Source organism: Micropterus salmoides, unplaced genomic scaffold (assembly GCF_014851395.1).
Source record: "Micropterus salmoides isolate LMB-PRFRI ecotype aquatic unplaced genomic scaffold, ASM1485139v1 Ms_hic_scaffold_12, whole genome shotgun sequence".
NCBI classification, from domain to species: domain Eukaryota; kingdom Metazoa; phylum Chordata; class Actinopteri; order Centrarchiformes; family Centrarchidae; genus Micropterus; species Micropterus salmoides.
The window spans coordinates 2576009-2602465 of record NW_024040263.1 but is presented as its reverse complement, the minus strand read 5'-3'; the positions used below and the strand labels follow the sequence as shown (position 1 = coordinate 2602465).

General features: G+C 38.9%; 1 protein-coding gene and 1 long non-coding RNA gene across 2 annotated transcripts; one reads left to right on the top strand and one right to left on the bottom strand.

Annotated features, from left to right (window-relative positions):
• Positions 1-518: 518 nt before the first annotated feature.
• On the top strand, positions 519-2539 carry LOC119898657. Its single transcript, XR_005443612.1, has 2 exons — positions 519-667; positions 1590-2539. It is a non-coding gene; the product is annotated as an uncharacterized LOC119898657 (long non-coding RNA).
• Positions 2147-22626, bottom strand: lpar2b (lysophosphatidic acid receptor 2b). Its single transcript, XM_038712834.1, has 5 exons — positions 22255-22626; positions 15420-15904; positions 13931-14425; positions 11472-11731; positions 2147-4516 (listed from the first exon to the last, which is right to left on the bottom strand). The coding sequence occupies exons 2-5, from the start codon at positions 15733-15735 to the stop codon at positions 4412-4414; spliced, it is 1176 nt and encodes a 391-aa protein (XP_038568762.1). The 5' UTR covers positions 15736-15904; positions 22255-22626; the 3' UTR covers positions 2147-4411.
• Positions 22627-26457: the final 3831 nt, after the last annotated feature.

The following is a 26457-nucleotide window of genomic DNA, read 5'->3' as shown; positions in this document are numbered from 1 at the left end:
AGCATGACAACGGCCCCCAACACACAGTGAAAATCATTAAGAACTATCTTCACCATAAAGAAGAACAAGGAGTCCTGGAAGTGATGGTATGGCCCCCACAGAGTACTGATCGTAACATCATAAAGTCTGTCTGGGATTACATGAAGAGAGAGAAGCAATTGAGGCTGCCTAAATCCACAGAAGAACTGTGCGTAGTTCATCATGATGTTTGGGCCAACATACCTGCCAAGTTCCATTAAAACCTTTGCGCAAGTGTACCTAAAAAAAAAATCTTTTTTTGAAAGCATTCTTACTCAACAGGATTTTTTCTACACCTGACTAAAACTTTTGCAAAGTACTGACTGACATACTTGTCATTCTTCACATACTTAATGACATAACACATACATAACATGTGTCACGTTTTTTTGGTGTGTCTAAAACAGCAGAGAGAGAAGCAGCTTCAGGCACTAAGAATGACACAGAACCAGTTCTTCCAGTATGTTCTTTACCTGTTAGGTGGCTGCATATGAAAAAAAAACAAAATCCCAGAAACACAGCAGCTTTATCTGATGATGATGAAGGTAAAAACAGGCTGCTTATTTTTTATTTATCAGTTTAAAGCTCGGGACAGAGGACACACACGAGCAGCACCTTCTCTTCTGACTGACTGCAGACAGGACATTTGGTGTGTATGAAAAGCTTTGTGTATGTAGGTTTATGTGTGCAACTGATGTATAAATAAGAGCACATGTAGACTTTACCTTTTAACGCCGACTGCCATTTTCTGAGATTTAATACTGAATTAATAAGAACTTACACAAACCTTTCATATTTTCTGACATAATACTTTTTTCCCAGTTGTTTAATTTGTTCTTAAAGATCTGAATTGTCAAGTCTTATTTTTTCTTGTTAAGGATCTCTTGTGTAACGTGTTTCATCATGTCTATATAAATGGTGATACAATGAACAAAAGTATGTTTTATCCTAATGCTCATGTCTTATGGTGTCAAATTTTTGTTTTGTGGTAAAACATATTCAGTTCAGATTACAAAGCTTTGTGAAATAATACTTTTTTGTTTAGAATGTTTACATATTAAATTTAGAACAAAATCTAGAAATCATCATTTGTCTGGGAGCAAATGGCCAAACAAATTTAAAAATTATAAGATTATTATTACCCAGGGATGTGCAGAATTTATGTATTTCAAATACAATAGGATTTTGTCATTTGTATTTGACAGAGTTGATGAAAACAGCTTCATATTATGTATCAAAATATTTGAGTGTTTTGTATTCTGTAGTTTAAAAATACACTTTAAATACACTTTAAGAAGTCTACGTGATCATAGAAAACACTGCCTCTGAGTCTCTCTGAAATTTTAATAGCCCACAGGTTATATTTGATGCTGGATTAAAATCTGATTTTGTGAAACCTAAAAAAATACTTTAAATCAAGTTTATGCAATTACACAACTTCTAATAATCAATTACAAATGTAAAAGAAGGAAATCTAATCCCAATCATCTGGGTCTTTTTCTTGCTTCTAAACTTCCGTTGTGGAAAACATCTTTGTGTTCATGTTGATCACATTTTTCTTTTTCCTGCAGGTCAACCAGCCATGGGTGGCTCCTCTAAAAAAACCTTTATCTGGCAAAAGAAGAAGAAGGAGTCGCCTCTGGACAAAGCCTGGAGTCAGCTGAGGGGGGCACTACCCAATAAGAAACGCAAGAAGAAGAGTGTTCTGTCACTGAATAAACTGAACCTGGATAAACTGAAGAAGGAGAAGCATTCCCAGAAGAGATTCTCACTGTCAACAGACAAGAAAGAGCCGATATCGCTGAAAAGACTCTCTCTTGGTAACACAAGGAAAGAGTCAGTCCAGACTGCTTCACCGGGAAGGAAGGAGAAAGATAGAGGAGGGCTGGAAAAAGTAGGAGAGCAGATAAAGAGGAAGTTTTCTCAAGATCCTAAGAAAGAGGATGCCACTCCCTCTGTGAAACTGAAGGGCAGAAAGGAAGAAAATGAAACAAGTGGACTGAAAAATTTAGTTAAAGTGTCTAAAAAGAAAGTATAAGATTCAAATCAAATGGAAAATTTAGAGACAAAGAACCCTGAATTTGGCAGGATGTGGGTAAACAGGCCACAAGAGAGTCAGAGAGATAACATGTATTCAAAGTTTTTAATGAGATCACTATCCATTATTGAGCGCAGACTGAAACTGAAACACAGCAAACAAACCACAGTGTTACCATCACAAAGGTTATTTCCTGTTAACTTCTTGGTATCAGTTTTACTCATTAACATAAGTTACCTGCAATTTACTTATCCCTAAAGCTTCATAACCACTCATCTCACACGTGTGTTGCTCATTCAGCCCTGTTTGGCAAAAAAGTTTAATGTAGTGGAAATTATCCAAACCACAAGCTTGATTTTCCTTCATTTTTAATATTGTTTTTGGAGCTGCCTTTGATGTCAAATTAGCTTAAGCTGAATACTGTACATAATATTTACAATTATAATGTGATTATAAATAAAGTTTTACATCACAAACAATTTACAAAGGAGTATTGTGTGTCATTTCTGTACAGCGACAATGTACACGATGCATTAGCACCATAAGGAATAAAGTTATTCCTAAAAAGTTAGGAATAAAAAATAAAACCTAGAGTAAAGAACAGCTTATAGCATAATGTTATACATTTTCCATTTAAAATATTTGCGTAAAACCTATAAAAATCCTACATCTAAAACGTTGTAACAATCTAACCAGAATCATAAACCCAGAACAATGATTCTGATGAGTTAAGGTTTTTGTTAACAGTTTCTACAGGAATACTTTCAATCAAGGTTAAATTTTCTAACTAAGGCTTTATTAATGTTAATAAATAATTTATTTTACTTGTGTCTTTAGTTTGCTCTTTAATTCATCTTGTAGGTTAAGTGAGCCAATAAAAAGAAACACCAGTTTATAACTTAGAGACAGGTTAGGAGGTTGGATCATACCTTTGAGTAACAAGCAGCAATAATAAATATTAAGTTGTGAAAAGAGAAATGGAAAGAAAAGAAATAATTAGATTTTGGTCCAAAAGCCTTGTGAGTGGCCAAGCCGTCCATACAAGGGATTGCATGAATTAAAGAGCTTGTTAAAACACAGAGCAAGTTACACATTTATAACAACCTAAACAAAAACTTAACTGGCAAACTAAATGTTGTTAATAACAGGCTATGACTGATCAATAATACACTGGTAAATTGTTTATTAAGCATTAAAAAAAATCCATTAGCTACAACATATAACTATTCAATCCAGTATAGAGTGGTACTGGTTTCATCCATTAGCTTCAGTGTCCTTTGACTGCAACTCGTGTCTTAGGCATAATCGAACCCTGGTAACAGATTTCCAGTGATTCCATATACATTAAGTTTAGCATTACGTACACCTAGCTAAAAGTAATGCAGACTAAAAACAATCCCACAATAAACCCTATTTCATGAAGGTTATTTAAATTGTATGGTCCTTTTGGTGGCGCTGTTTTATTGTGTTATACTGACCAAACTGTGTCTATTATTTTTGTCCACCTCATTTATTTCAGTCAGGGTAAGCTGACAAACAGAAACCCTACTCTATAAAATGCAAAGTTACACAGCACCACAAATGTCATGAAGATCCAAAACGATCATGCAGTTGAATAAACACCTCTCTAAACCGGTTTCAACAAAAACTGAACATAAAACCTTCATGAAGGGAGGATTTATTGCAGCAGTGTTGTAGATTTCATTACGTTTAGCTAACTCACATACACCTGACTCCATCATGAGGATATTATTAAAGCCATTTGAGGCAGAACCTATTACAGAACTTGATGGCGTTCAATAGGGCACATTTCTGCTTTGTGACTGTCCACAGACTTTCAGTCTTTTCTTCCATGCATTGCCAACATGTTCCAGTTGTTCAGCCGCTGATAGTGCTGCTTCTTCAGACTGGTGGTTAATTTATGTCTCAAAGGAAATGAGCTATCCAATGTCTCCCCCCATGTTAAAATGGCCCAGTAACGGAGGGTTTGCCTCCTTATGTCTGCTGAAGTTCGATGATTGAGCGCAAATGAGCCACTTGCTTCCGTTTTGAATTGAAGACACGTCCACCATCATGTTGGTCAACCAATATTAGAAGTTAATCAATTCGTCTTTGCCCCATGACTAACTTAGCTTAAAAAGACAAACAGAATAACCAGTGTCTGCTGGCTGCAGAGGTAAAAATCCAATAAAAAAAAAAAAAAATTCCAAAAAAGTTTTTGACCCTGTCTCAACAGTCTGGTAGCTAAGGTGAAAAAAGGGCCTTAACAATTTATTATGTGAGCATACTCAGATCTGTAGATTTCAGTGTGTGTCTGCATGCCTGGAGTGTGTTCAAAGACTGTTGTTGTTTGAGTTAATTCCACTTTTCAGAAGGGACAGGCCCATCTTCTAAGCCTTTGCGGATAAGAGGGATCCTGTTGTTCCTCTCCCTCGGATCAGCAGTACGAGACTTATAGGTCTACAGACAGAGGTGGGGAGACAGATAAGAGTATGAGGTGAGAATTGAAATCAGGCAAGGAATCAGGAGATGGGGCGGGGAAATTGGAAATGGAGATTAGGTGCAGCATAAAGTAAAAGAGAAGAGAAAACAGGTTAGTAACGTAAAAACTAGCAAAAAGAGTAAAATAAGCAGAGAGAGAAGGACATGAAAAACATGTTTATCCCTGAGACAGTGTTTCCACACCATGTGACATGATTCCAAATGTAAATTGCACTGGTTATCACAAAGAAGCAATCATGGTGAAAAGCAGACAAAGCATGCAAACAGTCCAAAACAATGACCAAACAAATCCCAGATGTAAGCAGATTTATGTATTTATTCATATTAGTTGTTTGTACAAAAATAGACCCTAAATAATGGAAATGTTTCTGAACTGTCAAAACAATAACAGGTAGCCTATAATATAAAAATATCAGCAAGTTGATTTATCTGAAATCTTAAAGCAAAGAATATAGTGTGAATATACAGTTATCCCTTTAATATCTTTATGTAATTGTATTCCTTGAAGAATACTTATACTTAATGATTTGCTATTATTCATAAATGTCCAATATCCTTTTAATTGCATTAGTCACTGCGTATTTTACTATCAACACACAGAGAGGACAAATGCAAGTTTGTCCTAACAATCACGCTCCTGCCTCTCCTTCACTCAGCCCCCCCCCCACACACACACACACACACACACACACACACACACACACACCACACTCACACCACACTGCACTTCCTGCTAGCAGCAATAACAGGCTACATATGTGTGTGAGGGGGGATGACAGAGTGCATGTCTCCAACATACACACATGCCAGAGTAACAAGTCAGAGGAAATGTGGCAAGGAGCATGACCCACTCCAACCACAAGCATGCATCTGGACTGATTTAAGACTGTACAACACAACACAATCCAACACCCACACTAGCAAACAGCACAGAGAACACAGAAATGCTGTGCTCACTATAAAGTTTACAGTACGAGGCATGTGACCATTAAGGCCTCGTTTCGTGACATTTGAGGAGTTTGATCAAGGCCGCTCCTTGATGTTTTGCTAAATGTTGCCTCATGGAAAGTTTGACATCTTTCCTTGGATGAACGTACATATGTATGGAATTATGCTTGTGTCAGTTCTCAGTGCCTAATGGGACACATACTGAGCACAAAGGTTATTTGCACGCACACAAATTGTATTTTGCAGCTACATGATTATCAAACAAAGACAGACAGTGACCGATACTTATACTGGGGATCGGATTGGATACAAAACAGCCAATAGGAAATTACCTACTCCAATTCTCTGACAGTGTGACACACAAGACACTGTCAGGTTGAGCATGTATAAAGGCACACTCACCAATATGGATGACAGCAAACAAAAAAATGAATGCACATAAAAGTGATTTTAGTTGGCTCAAAACAAATGATTATTTTCATTCAGCTTCAACGTGAACAACAATTAATGAATAACAGTGAGTGGCCTAATTAGACAGATGTAGCCTATAGTGACTGACGGTGGTGTTAAAAATATGCAACCCTGGAGCTTGAGCTAAAGGCCTCAAGTGAGAGCCAAAAGGGTAACAGTTCTGAAACTGCCCTCTCCCCCAATCCCCACCCTGATCAATCAAATGGGTAATGACAAAAAGTGAAAATCGCCTACAATTGTGATAATATGCTAATCTTTACATTTACTTATTCAGTGTCAAATGAGGGTGTGCTTCTTTTCTTTATATTGTTAATTAAATATCTTTGGGAGTAACAAAACTCAACAAGGGTCTGGGAAATTATGGCAGCAATTTCTTTCCATTTTATAGACTGAACTCGTAATCAAAACATTTATGAATAAAAATCTGATATAGTTAAAGCCCCTTTCATTTCCCTGCCTTTAGCAACAAGATTTCAAGTGCTTTTTGTCGCTGCCACTTCTCTCCTCTTCTGACGCACTTGAGAACTGCTGGCAGCAAAATGCCACCAACTGCAACTAAATAAAAATAAACAAAAAACTGTTCAGCTACACATGAATCACATGCGTGTCATATTTTGTATTCAAAATGGAGAATTTTACCCAAAGGAGACACGTCTGGTGCTATGTAAGTGACTCTTTCACTTTCAATGTTCAGTTAAGAGCATTCTGGTTCATTTGAGTGTGCAGACTCTTTTTTGTTCTTGCTAGATAAAATGCACATCCAAAGTTTGCTTTTGCAATTCGAAGTGTCAAAATAGAACTGTGATACTACATAGTCTTTCCTATTTAATCCTTTTATTTAACAGTTTTTTTTTTTTGGGTCAAAGTGTGAAACAGGAACTTAAAGAAGGAAACCAATAACAGTTTCTGCTAACAGTACCAGATAATGGACGTGTTGCATGTGACACAGAGCAGCAACCTAAACATCTTCTGTCAAAGGGGCCGGTGTTAATGCACTTCAAAATTTGTTCTTCCTGTGCAAGTTAACCACAGCTACACTGTATTGGTTTTGTGGCACCAGTGTGTGAACTGTATGAAATCTTCATGTTCTCTGCTTTTGTTTGTTCACCAATGGACAGAAACCGCTTACAGAAATTCGACTGTGCACTTTTTAGGCAGCACAGAGGTCAGGCAATGTGTGTTCACAAACTGATGTCAAACAAGTCAAATAACCATCTGCCCACTGCAGTCTGCAGCACTGCAACATTATTCAACAGTTGCATATGCTCTCCTGCAAGACAGTCATGTCTCGCACATTGTCTTAGTAAGTTAGGTTATCACTATCCAAGATTTATTAATAAATAGATCTTCAACTTTGTTTCCAGTCTAATTTCTTCCAAGTTAACATTTGCAACAGGCAACATGTGAGATCCACTACCCATCAGTTCAACTGCACTACTCATGGTATAACTGCAACTTTTTTCAATATGCAAGTCTGAATTGGAAATAAATTGATATGGCACTTCTCAATGTTCGATCACCAAGCAATAAGATATTTCTTTCTATTAAAAAACACATATCTGAACTTAAACTTGACTGCACAGAAACCTGGTTAAATAGCGATGGACCTGCAGTTCTTAATGAGATTCCATGGTTTGAACATTCTACAAGCCAAGATAAAAAAAGTTGTCGGCACAGCCTCTTTATTTGCTATTGCTCTAAACTGTAGAACTATCCCTTTTGTTGAGTTCTGCTCCTTTGAACATCTTGCCATCCTGTTGAAATCTCAACCGCCTGTGCTTGCTATAACAATATACAGATCCCCCTTACTGAAAATTTCATAAATCATATTAATAACCCTAAAGTCAATGACAAGACTATCATTGATGCTATGGCAAAAGCCAAATTTGAAGATGAAATCTAAACAGAAACCACCATGAAGAACTGGGCACATTATTAATTTAAAGAAAAACTACATCTGCAAGGCCATTATGACATTTTGAACGAGCACCTCACGGTCTTCAACAAAGCAATTAAAAATGCAAGACAAGCCAATTTTTCAAAGCTGATTTTAAAAAATCATCGTTTTTTTCCCTCAACTATTGACAGCCTCATAAGTTTGCAGCATTTCTCAGTGACAAGATGCAAAAACCAGGTCAGATTTAAACCATGTTTGCTTGCTTGTTTGTTTGTTTGTTTGAAAAAGGGACAGTGCACATTAACGAACATAAGGACAATGTCCAGATGTAAATGAGCCTGATTTAGCCGTCCAGACTAATTTTCATCTGGAGTCCCTGGCAGGTTGTTGTTATAGACTTTACACATAATGTGCAAGAGCCTCTGTCTTCAGACACTTTCCTTCTGCCTAAGACTGCTATGAATGGATTTGCTGCTGTTGATAAAGTAATGCTCAGGAACTAAGTAATGCAACTAAAACCCTCCACCTGCTTGCTTGACACTATCCCCACAACCTTTTATAAGAGTGTGTTTAACTGTTGAAGGGATAGTGATTGTAAACCACTCCCTGCTAACTGGTATTTCCCCCCAGGCACTGAAAACTGTGAAACTTCTCCGAAAGAAAGGTAGGTAACATTTTATTTGGATAGTCTACAAATAGTTTATGGAGTATTTGTCTGTGGATGTTTAACAGATTATCAATGGAGCAATTGTGACAATTCATCAACATACCTTAACTAAAATGTTTGTTGTAACTTAACCTAACCAAACCTAGAAAACTGTTTTATTTGTGAAAGAGCTGAACAGATGAATCTCAGCTCTATCTGTAGACTCAGTTTTGGTTAAGGATTGATCGGACTAGCAGAGACTATTTTGTCTCCCTTGGTGACCACTCCTTGGGTAACACTAGCATTACATGTGGGGTCCCTCAAGCTCCCATTTTGAGACCTGTTGCTCAGTCTCCATATGCTGCAACTGGGAAATATCAGAGAACACATGATATATTTTCATAGCTACGCCGATGACACACATCTTTACGTCTGTTTTGGTTTTTTTAATCAAATGACTTCAGCTGATAAACTAGTTAAACGCATTGATCATATCAACTTCCGGATGTCACATCAGTTCTTGCAGTTGAAAAATGATAAGAAATCTTGCCAAATGGCAATCATTTCTCTCCCGGGCAGATACTGAGATGATTTTATCACAAGTAGGTTTGATTACTGCAATGCTCTCGTTTCTTGTCTACCTTAGAAACCTATAAATAAGATACGGATCATTCAGAATGCAGTATGTGTACTGACTAACAGAAGTAGAGTACACATGTCAACTGTCCTAAGTCCCTTCATTGGTGTCTGTCAGTTTTAGAATAGATTTTAAGATAATTTTATTGGTGTACAAATCACTAAATGGACTAGCATCTGGATACTGGTCAGACATGCTTACAATGTATAAGCCTTTTAGTTTGTCCTTGGGTGAGGACAAAGAACTAAGGGACAGCTTGCCAGAGGAGCTGAAGGCATCACAACACCTTTCAAAGAAATCTTAAGACATACCTTTGTAGCTTAGCATTCCCTTAATCCATTTTATTTTAACCTACCCTTTTCTACTGGGCTACACTCTCTGATCTACCGTGTTTCTATTTACCATATTATTTCTTGATATTAATGTTTTTTTTCACTTTATTATTGTATTTTTATTGTATTGTTAGGCACCTTATGTTGCAATTTTGCACAAACGGTACTGCAGGACAATAATTAATAGTTGGACGTTTTATATTCGACAAAGTGTTACTCTTGGCAATCATGTACACACACAGAGCACCTACAAAGCAGAAGCACATTTGTTCATATTTGATCAAAGCAGCAAATGAAAGTAGGACCGACAAATGATATAACTACAGTTTTACTGCATGACCACAGTACACAAGCTAGTCACTTTCAAACAATACATACCACATTTGCATCTAATGATCAATCTTGTTTTGTCAAGGCTGCCATAAGTAGAACTATAGTAAGAACTAAATTCTTTTTCATCTGCAAGGCTCATAAATTTTTTTTAAAACGGGTTCAATCTAAACCTATTATTTTATTTTTTTTATGTCCCTGTGTATCCAAAGTTTGTTGCGTTTCCTGCTGAAAAAAATACACTGACCACTGCAACTAAAAAAAAAAAAAAAACGTAAACAATAAATGAGGGACTCCTTTGAGCATGGAAAACTTCAGCTTAAAATCATAGACTGTATATAAAAATCTAACAAATGAAATACAGGGAAAATACGGAAATTAGCTTTTGAATAGGTACTGTCTTTAGACCTGCAACAACATATTCTAATGGCCACTTGCTGGCAGATACAAGCTGTGAACACACCACTGACATATCATCACCCTTTAAGTTGATATTGCAAAGTTGTTAGCAAACAGTTGCTTATTTACACATCCAGCAGTTGCGAAGCAACATTCTAGCTGCTTTTCCATTACCAGTACCAGCTCAACTCGCCTCTACTCGACTCGGTTTGGCCGTGCTCCAATTCCATTGCACATAGAACCCAGAGATAGTACTCCTCAATATAGGTGGTCGTCATAGCAACACCACACTCAACTGCCGCGACTAATTTTCAATGTAACACACACACCAGCGACCCACACACAGCTGTCTCTTGATTAAGTTAAAAGCGCACACAATGATGATGCAGTGAATAGTGACGATTCTCTCTGTGTGTTTTCACATCACATTTTAGTAGCTCGCTTGGAACATAGATGGAGGTGATACAATAAAAAGTACCTGGAAGCAGGTACAGCTACATCTTTTCCACAATGGAAAACCAAACAAAGGCGAGTCGAGTCAAGCCGAGTCGAGCTGGTACTGTGCAGTGGAAAAGGGGCCTATCATTCATTTCAGTCGCGTTTCTGAGCACCTGCTGAGTCCAATATTCACTCTCTTTTAGTTCTGTGTTTGGTCTCAACCAACTCCTGAGGGAAATAGCTGGTTCTTTGGCTGCTAAATCTTGTACTATGTTCACCAGATACACTGTGTCTGCTGTTGAGTGATGAGCAGATAGTGTACAGTAGATTTTTGCGCTGCCTGCAGCAGCCAAAAAAAACAATGCTATGAGAAGCAAAAGTTTAAAGTTGCAGGCCGGAAAGCTAAACAATGAGCTAAAACTTACTATAAAGCTTTGTTAAGCCGAGGGGAGCCGTTATCATCGGTAAGTTCATGACAACGGGTGATCCCTTTCATATGTCACATTGTTTTCACAATTTAATCTGATACATTGTTATTGTAAAATAAATCATCCGGATGGGGCTTTTTTCAAACTATTTTTTTTTTTCAAACTTTTGAAAATATTCAAACATAACGAGCTGCATTTAAATGTAAGCAGTCAAGTTGGCCAAGTGGTTAGTTGGTCATTGCATAGCTGTGAAACTGTTTGAATGGAGGTTGTTAGAGTCCTACTATGTGTGATAGGTCTTTTTTGGGATTTTTTTAACAGTCCTTAGTGCAAGTGGTTGTTTTGTTTGTGACTGTTGTCGTCGGCGCCGTTGCTCTCTGACAGTACCTCGTGCTCCAGGGTGTTAAACTGAGTTGTAGATTTGCCCTTGTTTTTGCTGCCCCGCCAGCACATGCAGCACAGGATCTCCTTGAAGGTCCTCCTCATGTCGTTGTCCCTGAAGGAATAGATGATGGGATTGAAGAAGGAGTTGCACTCGGCCAGCACCAGGAAGTACTTCTCGAAGATCAGCACCATACACTTTTGACAGCCCAGACCGTCGAGCAGCAGCACCACCAGGCCAGGCGTCCAGCAGATCACAAAACAGCCTGTTGGGGGACGATTGAGAGGGCAGTGGGGGGACAGAGGAGGAGATCAATGATACATAAGTCAAAAGAAAACTTAAAAAAGGAGTTACTCAGAGGAAAGAAAATGAACACAGTTGTAAAGAATGTGAAGAAGTACGGGAATAGCTAAGGGAGAAAGGGAATGTACTGTAAATTCCTTTGTAGACAACACACACACACACACACACACACACTTAACATGTCAGCATGTGGACTGGGTTTAGTCTGTATTATCAGATTTCATTATCATAATACTCGATTAGGCAGCTCAGGAATTCATTATGTGCACACATTCGCAGCACACTGAGCACTAATATTTGCATGTGTAGACCTACAAGCTGCAGACGGAAATGTGAAAACGATGTGCTAACACGCTCACAATGTGTAACATTAACCGTCATGACTACATTCTTAACTTGAAATGCAAATAAAACCAATTCTTTACCCTTAAATAGCAATTTGTAGACATGAGAAAGAGCCAAAATGTCGTCACTATCAAGGCCAAACATTCTCAGTTCTCACAAAAACTGATTAGTCCCCCCCGCACCACAACCACCAACCCACACCTTCATACCCACCCCCGCACAAAGTAGTGTCATGGGCAAAAGAGAAGTAACACAGAAACTTAACTATGCAGCTCCCTGTCAGGACATGCTCAGGGTTTTTCTTGCTCTCCTCATATCATATGCTAGAGGTGCTGAATAATGGCTGCTGAGCGATGGGAGAAAGACAAGTAACATTTTTAAAACTTCTAGGAATTTAATCGAAAGTTCAAAATGCGAGAGCAGGAGGCAGGGGAGGCTGTGAAAGTAAGCGGAGGAGCGAGAGAGTACGGACAGTTCAAGAGGAATCTGTGAGAAAAGGAGGGGAGCAGTGTATATGTCGGGGGAATAAAGTCTAGTTTAACAAGTACAGACAAGCTTAGACACAAACCTGCATGCCAACCTGCGTGTGCAGTCGTAGGTTTAACAGTCTGTCAGAGCTTTGTCATTTTACTGCCTATATCTCTTGTACAATGAGCAACTTAGTTTAGTATTAGTAGTATGTACACATGGTATTTGGTCTGTAAAATTAAAGGCCCCAAAAAAACAATTTCCAATCAGCTCCTTACTATAAGCAACGACGTCCTACATGATATCATCTGCTAATGCTGAAGTAAGAATGATACTGCGCCTTTCACATGAGAGATTTCTGTTCTTTTGAGGTTTGAAGTGGGTGAAGCTTTACTGGAAAAAGATGACAGCAGATTGATTGAGATCACTGCACGGAAATATGTGATAAAACCATATCCGCACCATCTTGAAGACGCAGATTTAGCTGACTTTTGAGTATTCTTTTTTTTTTTTTTTTATAACTTTGAGTTTGATTATTCTTTTTAAAATCACACATATTCACCATTATAGAGAACCAATTTGAATCGGATTGTTTACTGAGGAGCAGATCACTGAATAAAACGTAAACAAGGTCCTCTTGAGATGAAGTCTTGTACACCAAAACAGATTTTACCTGATGGAGATATAAGGACTAAAACATTGTAAGTAGTAGTACAAGTGATGTGGGATGCTTTGGTTTCTTCAGTAATACAAAGTAAAAAGATAAATAATGATATCTTATTAAATACACCCGTACAGAATATTCTCAATCCTAGCAGTGAGCCTTTTATTAAAGTATATGTATTGAGTAATAAGAAAATAATAATGAATTATAACTCTAAATGACATTTAACATTCAGTATTTATTTGGATTAGGTTGTGATATTAGCAAACACTTTTGAACTGCATCTGAAGCCTGTCAAGTGTGCGAACGGAATATTTTTCCTGAACCAGCCATTTCCCAGGATTTATACAACACGAATAATTTTCCCTCTCTGAGTTACGCTCGCACACACTCACGGTTAATGACATTGCTTAACATGTAAGGTGGAGCAGCGCTGACTCGATTTTCTCTGTCATGAATTAATCCACACAAAGGACACCAGCACACGTTCAGGTGTTTGTACTTGCAGAAGATTACAGGGTCAGGCTACAAATGACAGAAGAAAAGACTTTACCAAACATACAAGACATGACTTAAATGAGGTCAGTGAGAGATTTATAATGTTGGTTTCAGTAAGTCAGTAAATGTGTATAACTAGTGTGTGTGTGTGTGTGTGTGTGTGTGTGTGTGTGTGTGCTTCCTCACCCAGGATCATGGAGACAGTCTTCATCAGGTTGAACACCGTCTCTCTGTGTCTCATCTGACTGGTGTGCTGCGACATCTGCTTGCTCTTGTGCCTCACGTAGAGAAATATCCGGGTGTAAACGGCCACCATGATGGAGAAGGTCAGCAGGTTGAGAACAGCCCAGAAGACCAGGTAGCTGCGGCTGTACATCGGCGCCATGGTTGAGCAGCTAGGCAGGTTGCAGAGGCAGTGCCAGCCCATGGTGGGAACCAGGCCCATGACTACGGACACCAGCCAGATACATAATATGACGATGAAAACACGTCGGGTGCTCATCTTACTGTGCAGCTGCATGTTGAAGATGGTTTGGTGACGTTCCACGGCCACAGCCAGGAGGTTGAGAACTGAAGCCGTCAGGCTGGTGTCGATCAGCCCCTGTCGCACAAACCACTGTTGCTTGGACAGCTTAATGGTCCAGGGACCAGTATGAAACATCAAGTGGAGGTAGGCAACACCTGGGAAGAGGAAAGTGATGGTTTAATTACAGAGAAGTTTAAATAGTTTGCATTTTAGGATTGCTTTCCTACCTCCCAAGACTGTGAAAAACTCTTGAATGTTTGTTTGTTTCATGTCTTGCATGCAATATAAGGATATGATGAATAAAAAGATTTGCTTATTTTAGAACATCCATTCCATCCATCAGTCAGCTATATCATTTAGAGGGCCACAGAAGGCTGGAGTCGAATCCCAGCTGACACTGGGTGAGGCCCCATCCACACTACTCCGTTTTAGTTTACAGACAGAATTAAAACAAATACGATCTCCGTCCAAACCAGCGTTTTAGCTGCGTTTTGGTGTTGATCTCCATCTACATAGAAACGCACATCTATACACTGGACATGCGCGTGCCGGTGTAAACATGAAGCAGATGGTCTCTTCCTAGTTACAGAAGATTTGGCGAAAGAAAAAATACATACAGACGAAGAAGTTTTTTTTTTTTGTTGCATGCACCAATAAAGAGCTGGGACTGCTACTGAATGTAACATGGAAGTGAAGCGGCGGAAAATGGACTGGGAGTCGTTGCAAAGTAAATATGGCGAATTGCACAGTACAAGTGTAGGCAGATAAGAGTTATTTGCACGGGACATAATATTTTAATAAAAATAACGTCAAAAACTCTGTCAGTAGCATCGTGTTTCTGCTTTGCATGACTGAAGACCGAATCAGAGAGCCGAGCGAGCATGTGTCATTCAGCTCCCTTAACATGCACCCCAGCTGCAGAAACAGTTCCAAGTGACAATGTTGTTTTTAAGATATTATCATATATAAACATTTTTTAAAACAGGAAGGCAGAAAGGTATAGTATAACAAAATGCCTACACCCCAGCTTTAATATAATTTAAAACAACATCCTAATCTGAGCATAGTTTATATCGCAGAAGAGAGCAGCATTTGTTAATAATATAATGTGTTGCAACAAGAGAAGTGCTAAAAGTAAAACAATTGTACCTGAGAAGAGGTCTGCCAGAGCCAGGTTACCCAACAGGTAGTAGATGGGAAAGTGAAAGCGTCTGTTTTTAATAATGGCGGCCATGACCAAAACATTAGAAAAGATGACAATGAAGCAGACCGACATGCCCAGACTGACAATCACATAGTCACGTCCGCGCCAGTGGTCGCTGATGTTCTTGCCACTTTTTTCATAGAAAAAATCTACGGTACGGTTAAAGTAGCATCCCTTTACATCATCCGTATGTGTATCCATGTTGAGATATCTGGTAGATATGGGATCAGAGAAGAGTTGAAGAGGAGAGCAGAGTTGCATGCAGGAAGCAGGTGGGAAGGTCTAGGGCGCCATTCAGACTCGCCCTCTCTAGTAAGTTGGAGATCAGCATGCCATCAGCTGGACAGGTTAGGACTGGAGGGATCCAGGTTTAAGTCAGAGGTCTTCACTTTACAGGGGTTTTGGAAGGCTGAATCCACTGGTCTTCAATCTGTAGAAAAATTAAGTATTAGTTAAAAATGAACAACATAAATCATACAAGTTAATTAACCAGGACAAACATGAACAATATGGCAGAACTACATGGATTAAATAATTACCACAAAATTGTTTTTGTATTTTTAAACCTTGAGATCAAAATGACTAGTAAGTAAAAAAGAAAAGTTTTGCTGTAGATGCCACTGAAGCTGGTATTCCTTTGGGGCAATTCTCCCCGTCACAATTACGCCAAATATTATACCCATTAGTCATTTTGTCAAGTAAGTTTTATTTATGCACCCCAAAAATCACAAATTTGCCTCAAAGGGCTCTGCAGTGTGTACAGCATATGACATCTTTTCTTAAGTACTATAGATTAATCAAGAAAATAATTGGCAGAAAATGATAGTTATGCCCCAAGCAAGATTGATAACAATATTAATAAAATTATTACCCAGCATTAGTAAGCCAACACAACACAGAAAATATCAAATGCACTGATGCTTTTTCTTCTAGTGCTGAAAAATGTGTTTTGCTTATTGTTACTGTTCATGTGGTTGTTTGACCTTTACCATGCAGAATGATGTTTGTGTGGTTTGACACTCTTGACTTGTATATGCAACAATGTGGAAACATTGTAGTAAATGTGACAACATATGAAACAGATTTTAGGTTGAATCAGTGTGGCCTTCAGTGTGCTACACTGACTTGCATCTATAGAGAATGTTAAAAGAATTTATAGTGCTGAAAAAAAGTTGCATCATCTGTTCCAAGATGTGTAAACTGTGTGAACTTTGCTAATCCCACTACAGTAAATGTAGAGTGCCATAAATACCTTTTACTGTTTTTGATCATTTTGAAAAAAGTGTGTATTATAAGTATATGTTTCTATGCAAATAGCAAAAACATATTTTACTCACAAAGCTGATGTGTTAAAGAATTATGATTTCCATAAACCAGAAAATCTTGATAATCAGCAACAGCAGTTATTGGCATCATGATATTTCTACTGAGCTCAATGCAGGCTGACAAGTCACGACAGGAAGATAGGAGGCTTTATGACTGCGATACTGTAATTAAAACCAACCCCAGCTCAGGGAAGAACTCAGCCTCCACTTCAAGACCCACATTCGAAGTGTGGCCAACAACAATGTGCTTTAATCCTCTATTTACAGTAAACTTGTACGCCCCACATTGTGCGTTGTGAGTCAGCAACACTCCCTCACACATTCTCCATTTTCCTGTGAAAGCCAGCGCAGCACGACGACACACACTGTACCATCGACTCCAAGTTAAACTCTCACTCTCAACAATGGAAACAGCAGAGCAGCACCCTACAGCAGAGACACACCTCACAATTACACAATCTAGCTATGTAACTTTATCTCAATCCAAACATGCACAACACACACACACACACACACACAGACAGAGGGAGCCTCAGTGACCCACTCTCTTACCAAGGGTGTGTGGAGAGAGATGCCAAATCAAAAACAGAATAATGTGGAGAGAACTTCAGAGGCTTGAGGACTGCAAGAAAAAGGTTTGAGCGAGGAAACAATGTAGAACAGCTGAATAAAGTGAAAACAAAAGTGTAGCAACAGGATGTGAAAGGACTTTAAAAATAAAGTGTTGGTGTATTGTGTACAGACAGGAAGTACTGAACGTCCCCCCACCTGCCACACATATACATTTATCCTGCACACCTCTGTCGGAGACACAAGCTGTCAATCAGCTACTAGTACTACAGTTGATTTTTGACCCCAGGCACGTCAGAGCAAAGTAGCACAATTGTTGCACCGTTCATGCTGCAAACAAGCTCATCTCAAGGGAAACACACATCCACATGCATCCATTTTTTAAGTCTACCAGTGGCAGGTTGATTATGGATGTCTTGGGGAGTCAAACTGCATGTCAATAAAGTTGTGTAAAAGCCATTTCAGCCTACAGAAGTAGAGGCATGAAGTCTGACAAATTGACTCAAGTGATGTCCTTTGATGTCAGCTGAGCCACTGTATGTTGCACTGGCTTATAGGGTACCAACCGAAATGTGTCCATATCTTAAAGATCAATAACTGTCATGTCCCGAAAGCTAGTTTCAAATGTCTGGTCAAATTTTGTATCTTGTATCAGCGCACCATTTAACATTTGAAGGCTGAAACACAGATTTTCTGCCTTGGTGCACTGTACAGCTGCAAGGCAGTCGAGTAACTTTGAATCTGTTTAACTTTTGTAACAGGGTCACAAAAAAGGTCACAAAACAACAAAGCTTGTGCTCGTACAAGTGAAACTCACTTCTAACTGCCCCATGTTTGACTATATAATGATCCAGACAAAAGTCTGATTCTTATCAAAACATGTACAGATGCACCTTCATGTCAATGAGGCTGATTGTAGTGTAGACCTATTTCTGATATATGGTTAGGTGCAACAAGAACATGTCGTTGGCTCTCGTGGGTGTGCACCTTTAGAAATCCCAGTACTAAACAATTAATAACCATAGATGGAGACTTGAGTTTGCAACTTTAACCAAAGTTGTTCACACAGTGACTTGAGACCAGTCTTCAAAAGACTTGAGACTCGGCTTCAAGATTTATAAATAAAGGATGCTGGACCGACCACAATCTTTATCAGGCACCTGAAAATGCACTGGGACAGGGGAGTCATCTGGATGTGTTAAGCTCAGCATCAGCCATCTAACGTTAGAATTGCCACTAGATTTGTTGGTAAGGGAGGTTAACTTATTGAATATTGAATATTATTGAATATTTTGAAAACATGAGTGAGCGAGTGTTTGCTTAAAAATGGTTGGGTGACCACATTAATTATCATCCACATTCAGCTTCCACCATCAATTAAACCGAGAGAAAGACTACGTTAATTATTAACATCGGCTACAGGTTATTAGGTATCCATTACACTGGGTTTGAGACAAGGTTGTGCTCTAATTGTTTGTAAAATAGGTTACAATTGTAACGTATTTTCCTAAATACTGTTACAATGAGTTACGCTAGTCTGTATCCATTTGGTAGCAAAAACTTGGTCTATACTGTAGCTTAAAGAAAAGCTGTTTTTTTTATTGCAATGCAACACCCTGTTTAAAGTGATCATATACCAAACAACTAATCAATGCTAATACTGTATGCTAATCGACAAAGAAGTGGTGACAACACAGTACGTGCTTTGATTTCCTTAGATCAGTGTTCTCATATCAAGGACCACCATGTGATTTCATCACAAGGTTCACAATCGGACAGAAAGTGTATGAAACCCATGACCAAAATAATCATACATTCTGTCATTGTTACTTTTGAATTATAGTAAAAATAAATGATTCCCCTTTATGCTGGGGACCCCATGGAACCCCCTTAAGGACCCCTGGGAGTCCCCGGACACCACTTTGAGGACCAGTGCCTTAAATATAGCTATACAGATTTGTAAGCAGACAGGATGGTAAGCAGATGGTATAACTCTCATTACAAACGTAAGAAACTTGACACATGCCTTGGACTCTATCTCAAAAGTCTTGAGACTCAATTTAGACTTGCAAAAACAGACTTGTGAGCTTCTGTTTTAATTCTTCTTACCACACATGAAACCAAGTACAGATTGTGCAGCCCAGGTTTGTGACACATGCAGGTGCAGTGACAGGATGTTGAACCAGCACAACCAAATTAGCAGTATAGAGTCACCATAGAAACTTTTTTCTCATCAGACCAGAGAGGTAAAAGGAGAGTCATTACAGTAAATAGTAATAAGGGTTTACATAGCCCGAAAGGGGACATGTTGCTTACACCTAGTAACATGGACTACTTCAGAAGCATTTAGCATTTCTTTCTAAATATTTGTTAAACTTCTCTTTACATTCTGACAGCAATCAATGAATCAAATGCTCTTGGAAAAAAAGAAAAGAAAAAACCCGGTGTCTGTGGCTGTCACAGGCCTGTAATAACCCCAGACATTTTTTTTTTACTTTTATTTAACCAGAAAGAAAAACTATTGACATTGAGATTAAAAATCTCTTTTCCAAGAGTGTCCTGGCCAAGACAGGGAACAGCACAATTAACAAGGTTGCAGACATTAAAACATATAACATAAACTTAAAACATGTAACAATTTATGATGGGAATAAATCATTTAGCCCAAATGAAATGATAAAATCGAAATGTTTGGGAAATGCGCTTACTTGTTTTCTTGCCAAGAGTTAGATGACAAGATGGACACCACTCTCATGCGTGTATGATAAATACTGCTTCACATATAAACTGAAAACAGCTAGCCGGGCTGACTCTGCGTAACAGCACCTCTTAAGCCCACTATTTAACATGTTATATCTAAGCTGTTTAACCCGTAAAAAAACGACTTTGGCTCAGAGCCATTTATTCCATTTACCATAGAAATGTTTGCTAACATCTGACACAGCCTGGCTAGTTGTTTCCCCCGTTTCAAATCTATAGCATTTCCAGCTTAGCCCACTAAAACTTTGGGTATGTCCCTAAACATGACCTTACTGTGTTTGAACTGTGTACCCTTTCCCAAAGAATTTCACTGTTGGTGCTTTCACTCTGTGTGGCTCTAAGGGACAGCATTTGCATAACTGCATGTTTTCATGCATCACATGACTGTGTTTGTGTGTGAATGGACTGGGCTAAATCAGTAAACACCAGTTTGAGTGCAAACTGGTCATTACCAGAGCAGCCACACCCGAATCTCTTCTTCTCCTGCCTCCCCTGTCTCTCTTAAAGTAGAGCCGCAGCACATTAACTTCAGCCAGCACTTTTTTGTAACAGGAAAGATTTACACAAAGCACACACACAATTGTGACTAAAACCAATACTGCACCAGACAGTCATAGCGCACGTTTGTGACCTTAAATTCCAGGTAAAAACAGAACTTCTGCTAATCTCCTCAGGAGTACTCTCTCTGGGTGTATTTGTTTTAATTAAATGTCTCTTCTAAAGCGTGTCCATCCAGCTGTGAAGTATGGACATGCAACTGGTGGGACTGACTGGGTGCTTAATGATGACCATTAGCCATGCACTGAGACTTCCTTTCTAATCACACAAGAATACCAATAGGATTGATCTGCCGGAAAGGTCTATTTTTCTCTCTCAGTAGGAGACCTGACTGCACCAAAAACTACACATTTATCCACAACACATTTTTTGTTGCTATGCATCCAAACTACTGAATTATAGACCATTTTAAATTAATTACCTCTTATCAAATACGTTGTAGAACAGACTTTGTCTGAGCAAACAGCTAATGCCAACTTTTGTTTGTTTTTAATAAGGTGCTACAGACACATTAGTGTCTGTAGAAAAAAGTATTGGTATAGTTTTGATACTTAGCCCTGGTGGTGATGTTGTATTGGACATTATGAGAGATATAAGGGACACTGGCTGAAACTGACCAAAAAAAACCTCAACTATTGTAATAATTAGTCGTTTAACTGGTTTATTAAGCAAATGCTGATCATGTGGAGCTCTTCGGTTTTATGACAATAATCATATTTTAGACAGTTGGGCTGACAAAAAAAGCTATTAAATTAATTTAGTATCTAGGAAATAGTGTTTTTTTTTTGACATTTTATAGACTGAGCAATAAATAAATAATTAACTGCTTAATAGATAATGAAAATCATTAGTTGCAACCATGGAGCCCCCTTATTAATGTAAATGGAAAAACAAACACAGTTGAATTTACTGCACTCCAACACAACACCACCACCATTACAGGCTCAAAAACTGCCAAAATGTTGAGTCAACACTCCGTGACACAATGTCAACAAAGCCTGAACTGTACAACCTTCAAAATGATAGGATTTATTGCAGGGTTGTTGTACTGGATCAATTCGATTGTGCAGGTAACCAAACAACTGGTAACGCCTGCACTGTAAAACGTAGGTTAAACCATAAAAGTTAATAATGTTGCTCGAAACCAGGCAGCATAACTGAACCATTTTATACTTTCTGTTTGCCACCTAGGTTGCCTGCTCTGGTTAGAGCCAATTGTTATAATTGTATACTGCAAGGAAGAAACAAACAACACAGCTTTTGTAGAAGATGGGACGAACGTCGCTTGGCTGCATTATAAAATCGGATCATTTCTCAGAAAGGGCATGACGGGGGTTGGGGATGTTCTGACTGTAATGAACTCCAGACTCCTTCCACACCGCTTTGAGACAGTGCAGATGCCTCAGCATGCTGATGAGCGCCCGACACCCCGGCAGAGGAACAATGACACACATTTCAACTCTGTCTCTCCTGCAAAAGCCCACATTTTCCAACTCACAGCAGAGACAGTTTACACAAAGAGACGTTTTTTTAAATCTTCAAGGAAGAAAACCAAATCTGAACTCACCTTTTCTTGTGAACTCGTTTATCAAGTAAATCCAGATCAGTCCTCGTCGAGTTGAGAAACAATGTGCTGTCGCGGGTACCTGAGGTCACGTCCTGCGCACTTTGCACATAAGGTGAACAAATGCGACAAGAATAAAAATAAAGTATTGTTTTTTTGACTCTGTTTCTATCGATATTCCACTCCAGTTTTTTCTTTTTGTCCCACAAACTCAAACTTGGAAGACATCGTCCATCACCTGTGTTTGGACTTTTCCCTTGCTTCCGGTACTTTGGGCGGTTGTTACCTGTGCGTAGTGATCCGTGCTGCGAGTCCTAGGAGGAGCGGTAAAGGGTGCGGCACGATCCCCTGCTGCAGCGCTCTCTCACAAAGGAGCGAGTTGGAACCTCTTTCCTATGCTGCTTCTACCAACCTGAGCGCGTGGGCTGCCCCCCTTTTGGCTGACGGGGAGGCAGAACAGCCAATGATAGTGGAGCTGAAGAGTGATAGACAGCTCGAGCAGGGACGTTTTTTCAGGGTGGGAGGTGAATACTTGATGCCCAAGTTTAGCCGGAGGTTAGCACTATGTTTCCTTGTATGCTGTGGCGAGATAGTATATGAATATTAAACGGTAAAATGTAGAACTTCAAAAAACTAAAAGGACATTTTCAACAAATTACCTCAAGAGCTAAAAAGAAGGTGCATCACATCAGAGTTGGAAAGTAACTAGGAAAATTAATGTCCTTAAGTGTAAGGAGGTGCTTTATTGTTACTTTATATCTACTTCTTCTCCACTACAATTAAAATGGAAATATTCTACTTATTACTCTTCTACACCTGCGATGGACTGGAGACCTGTCCAGGGTGTACCCCGCCTTTCGCCCAATGTAACCTGGGATTGGTTCCAGCCCCCTGCGACCCTGTACGCAGGATAAGCGGTTGAGGATGGATGGATGGATTACTCTTCTACATTTATTAGATTTATTTTAGTTACTTTTCATATTCAGATTATTAATACTAAATATATTCATCAAATAAATGAGGATGGATTATTAGAAATTAAGAAAATACTTAATCAACTTAAAGTAAACCCCCCTTTAGCTGCAACATTAATGCATCAATAATTATAATCCAATAATAACATACATTAGTATGAAATGGGCCATTCTGCAGAGTGATTACTTTTACTTTTGGTACTTGAAGTATATTTTGATGCTAATACTTTGCTAAAAGTAAAATTTAATTAATCACTATTTTAAGTAAAAAAATAGAATACTACTACACTGTCAAGTAAACATTGTTAAATAACACAAAATGTTTAACTAAGTAATAAAACATAAATATAACATTAAAAATCATTGTAAAACAATCACCCAAAAACAAAAGATAAATGCAGGTGCAGTGGCTGGAGGTCGGGTTACGCAGATCTGAAGTAAATCGCGACTTTTGTACTGGTCAGGAAGGAGTGATACGTCACTTGCTGTGTTCCCTATATGGTGCTAGAGAACACGTGCCAATTATATGATGTGTGCCAGTACATGAAGTGTGGACTGTGCTGTGAAAATGTCATGTAAATCAAATTATTTTATGTCACAAAGGGCTTACATCCTGTTATGTAACCAGTGAATTGTCAAAAATGGCCGTTAAATATAAAATGGCCGACTTCCTGTCAGGTTTAGGGTATTGCTCCCAGAGGATTTTTTGTGGGTGTGGACATGATACATCTGGCGTAAAGAAATTTGTACAAATCGGCGAAACCTGCACTTTAGGAGGCGCTAGCGAGCCATTTCGCCACACCCATGCGCAAACACCATATGACACGAATATAAAACACATGTTTCACACTTGGGCCCTAATAACTAAACAAGTATGATTGTTCAGGGGACTCAGCAAACAACTCTTCATAGCCACAGACTGAAAAGACATAAACATCCTGACACATTTATCAGGATGTCACTGTGACACAATGCCATGTAATCTCTTTGTAAACAAAAGAACAGCCTGTGTCCAGCTGTGTCAAAGGCAGCTTTCTTCAAAAACTATCTTAAATTCTCTGCTAAAGTAAGATTAGCTATACCACACTAGGAAAGAACTCTACTACTGAATGTAAACAATATTTAAGTACTACAGATCTAAATAACTTTATGTTCTTTTTCACCCCATATCCAGGATTGGGCAGGGTGTGTGTGTGTGTGTGTGTGTGTGTGTGTGTGTGTGTGTGAGGGGGGGGGGGGGGGGGTGGTTAGGGAAGGAAGGAAAGAAATAAGGAAATAATTTGTGAAAAAACAAATGACACAACAGAAAAGACACATGACAAATAAAGACAACTGATTTTATGAGCTGATGAATGTAAATTCTTCATGTGAAAAGTGACTGGAGTGTCCTGTTGGCCTCATGGTTAAAATGCATAGCATGTACATGATCGTGGCATCCCTGGTTTGCCGCCAGCTGTGGACCTTTGTTACATGCTACAGCCCGTTTCTCCCCCCCCCCCATCACTTTTTAACTGCCACTGCTGAATAATAGGGAAATGCCTAAAACATTCTAATCTGCTCCTGCTACTGCTTTTAACAGCGATGGGTAAGTGAAAAGTTTCCAAAGAATTACAACAACCACGTAAATAAAGCACTTGCACCTCACAAAATGACTAAGCAGTTTTTTCCAACTGTGCCCATTATATTTCTTTAAATCTCCAGTCGAGCAGCTGCAGTTTCTGCTTTCCTTTTGTTACATAGCTTAACTAATCAGTTTCATGGTTTAAAATCCCTTCAGTTTTCCCCATTGTATAAAAGAGTTGTGTGCATGTTGATGTGCGTCATGTTTTGAAAGTAAGAAAAGTACTTAGCATATTATCCTTATGTCAACACTCTCCCTCTGTGTTATTATGCTCTTTCCTTTAGTCACATTTTGTCAAAACAACCCAGGAGAGACGCTGTAGCTATTGGGATCTCAGAAGCTATATAAATCATAACCAGATCCATCCATTGAGTCAGGAACCTTCATCCTCATCACAACCAAGTGTGGCTCTAATACAGTACAATAATGACAATGACAATGCCACAGAAACAACACCACCAACCTCCAGCAACAATGGGCTGTCAGGCTCATCTTTTATTCATAAGATGAGGGCACAAGGCCCACAGGCAGCCCAGTTCACCACCCCAGTGAAAGGGCAGAATCCAGAGAAGCTGTTTTTACATCGACAGCATCAAGGACAAAGGTCAGAAACCAAATGAAGCCACATCTGGATGAACCTGTAGCTTAGCGTGAACTATTTTCACTTGAGATTGCTGCAAAAGGATTTATGGAACTTCAAGAGGTCTGTCAGAAGTGCAAAGTGCATTCTCACGATGAAAATAAGCAGAGAAAAGAAGGAAAATAACTGGAAGATTGCGCGGCAGACAGAGATGGAGCAAGAGTGAAGAGGCAGAGCGGGGAAGAAGCGGATCCTTTTTCCTGTTTACACAAACGGCAGAGTGTGTGGAGGCTAGCATGTGTGAAATGTGGCGTGTTTGTTCAACATGTACAGTGGTCTCTCCTTATTAGGAGGGTTGCATGCCTCAGTGTGTAGCCTATTAGTGTGTTCAGCAGTCATAGTTTCCAGTTTGTTGTATCAGACCTCTCCATTCTCTTATTTCCTCTAAGCGTCACAGACATCTACGTGGAGGCTGCTATGGCGACAAGGATGCTTGTTGGCCGCCATGCCTTCCACGCCTGTTTATCACGGTACATGACCAAACAAATCTTTCATGTAAGGGCACAATACCCTCCAAGCTAGGGTTACCAGCAGGCCAGAGCAATATACTGTTAAATTTAAGGTTTGAAATTTGCTATCATTGCACCATAAATTGTATCTTATGGCAGTTTTCTTTGAATGAGTGAACATTAAACAGCGGCAACTGGCAAGAGAGGCAGGTTTTGTCTGCCTATTGATCAATAAAATCCATTCAAAGTTGATGACAACATGGAAAAAATATTGTGACAATATCTGATGATTTTCTGGTATTAATGGTCAACATTATAGCTTTGAACAGATACTATCAAGGCCTGGTCAAACCAGCATTCAAAATGGGAAAATGTTGCAGCAGCTACTTCATACATTATTTCACATTGCTTCCTTTTTGTTTGACATAAGGTACAAAGACAGTTTTGCTATCTCATTGTCCTACTAAAAACTACAAGAAAGATGTCTGAGTTGTTGTGCAGAATTCTATAGAGTTAAGAAAA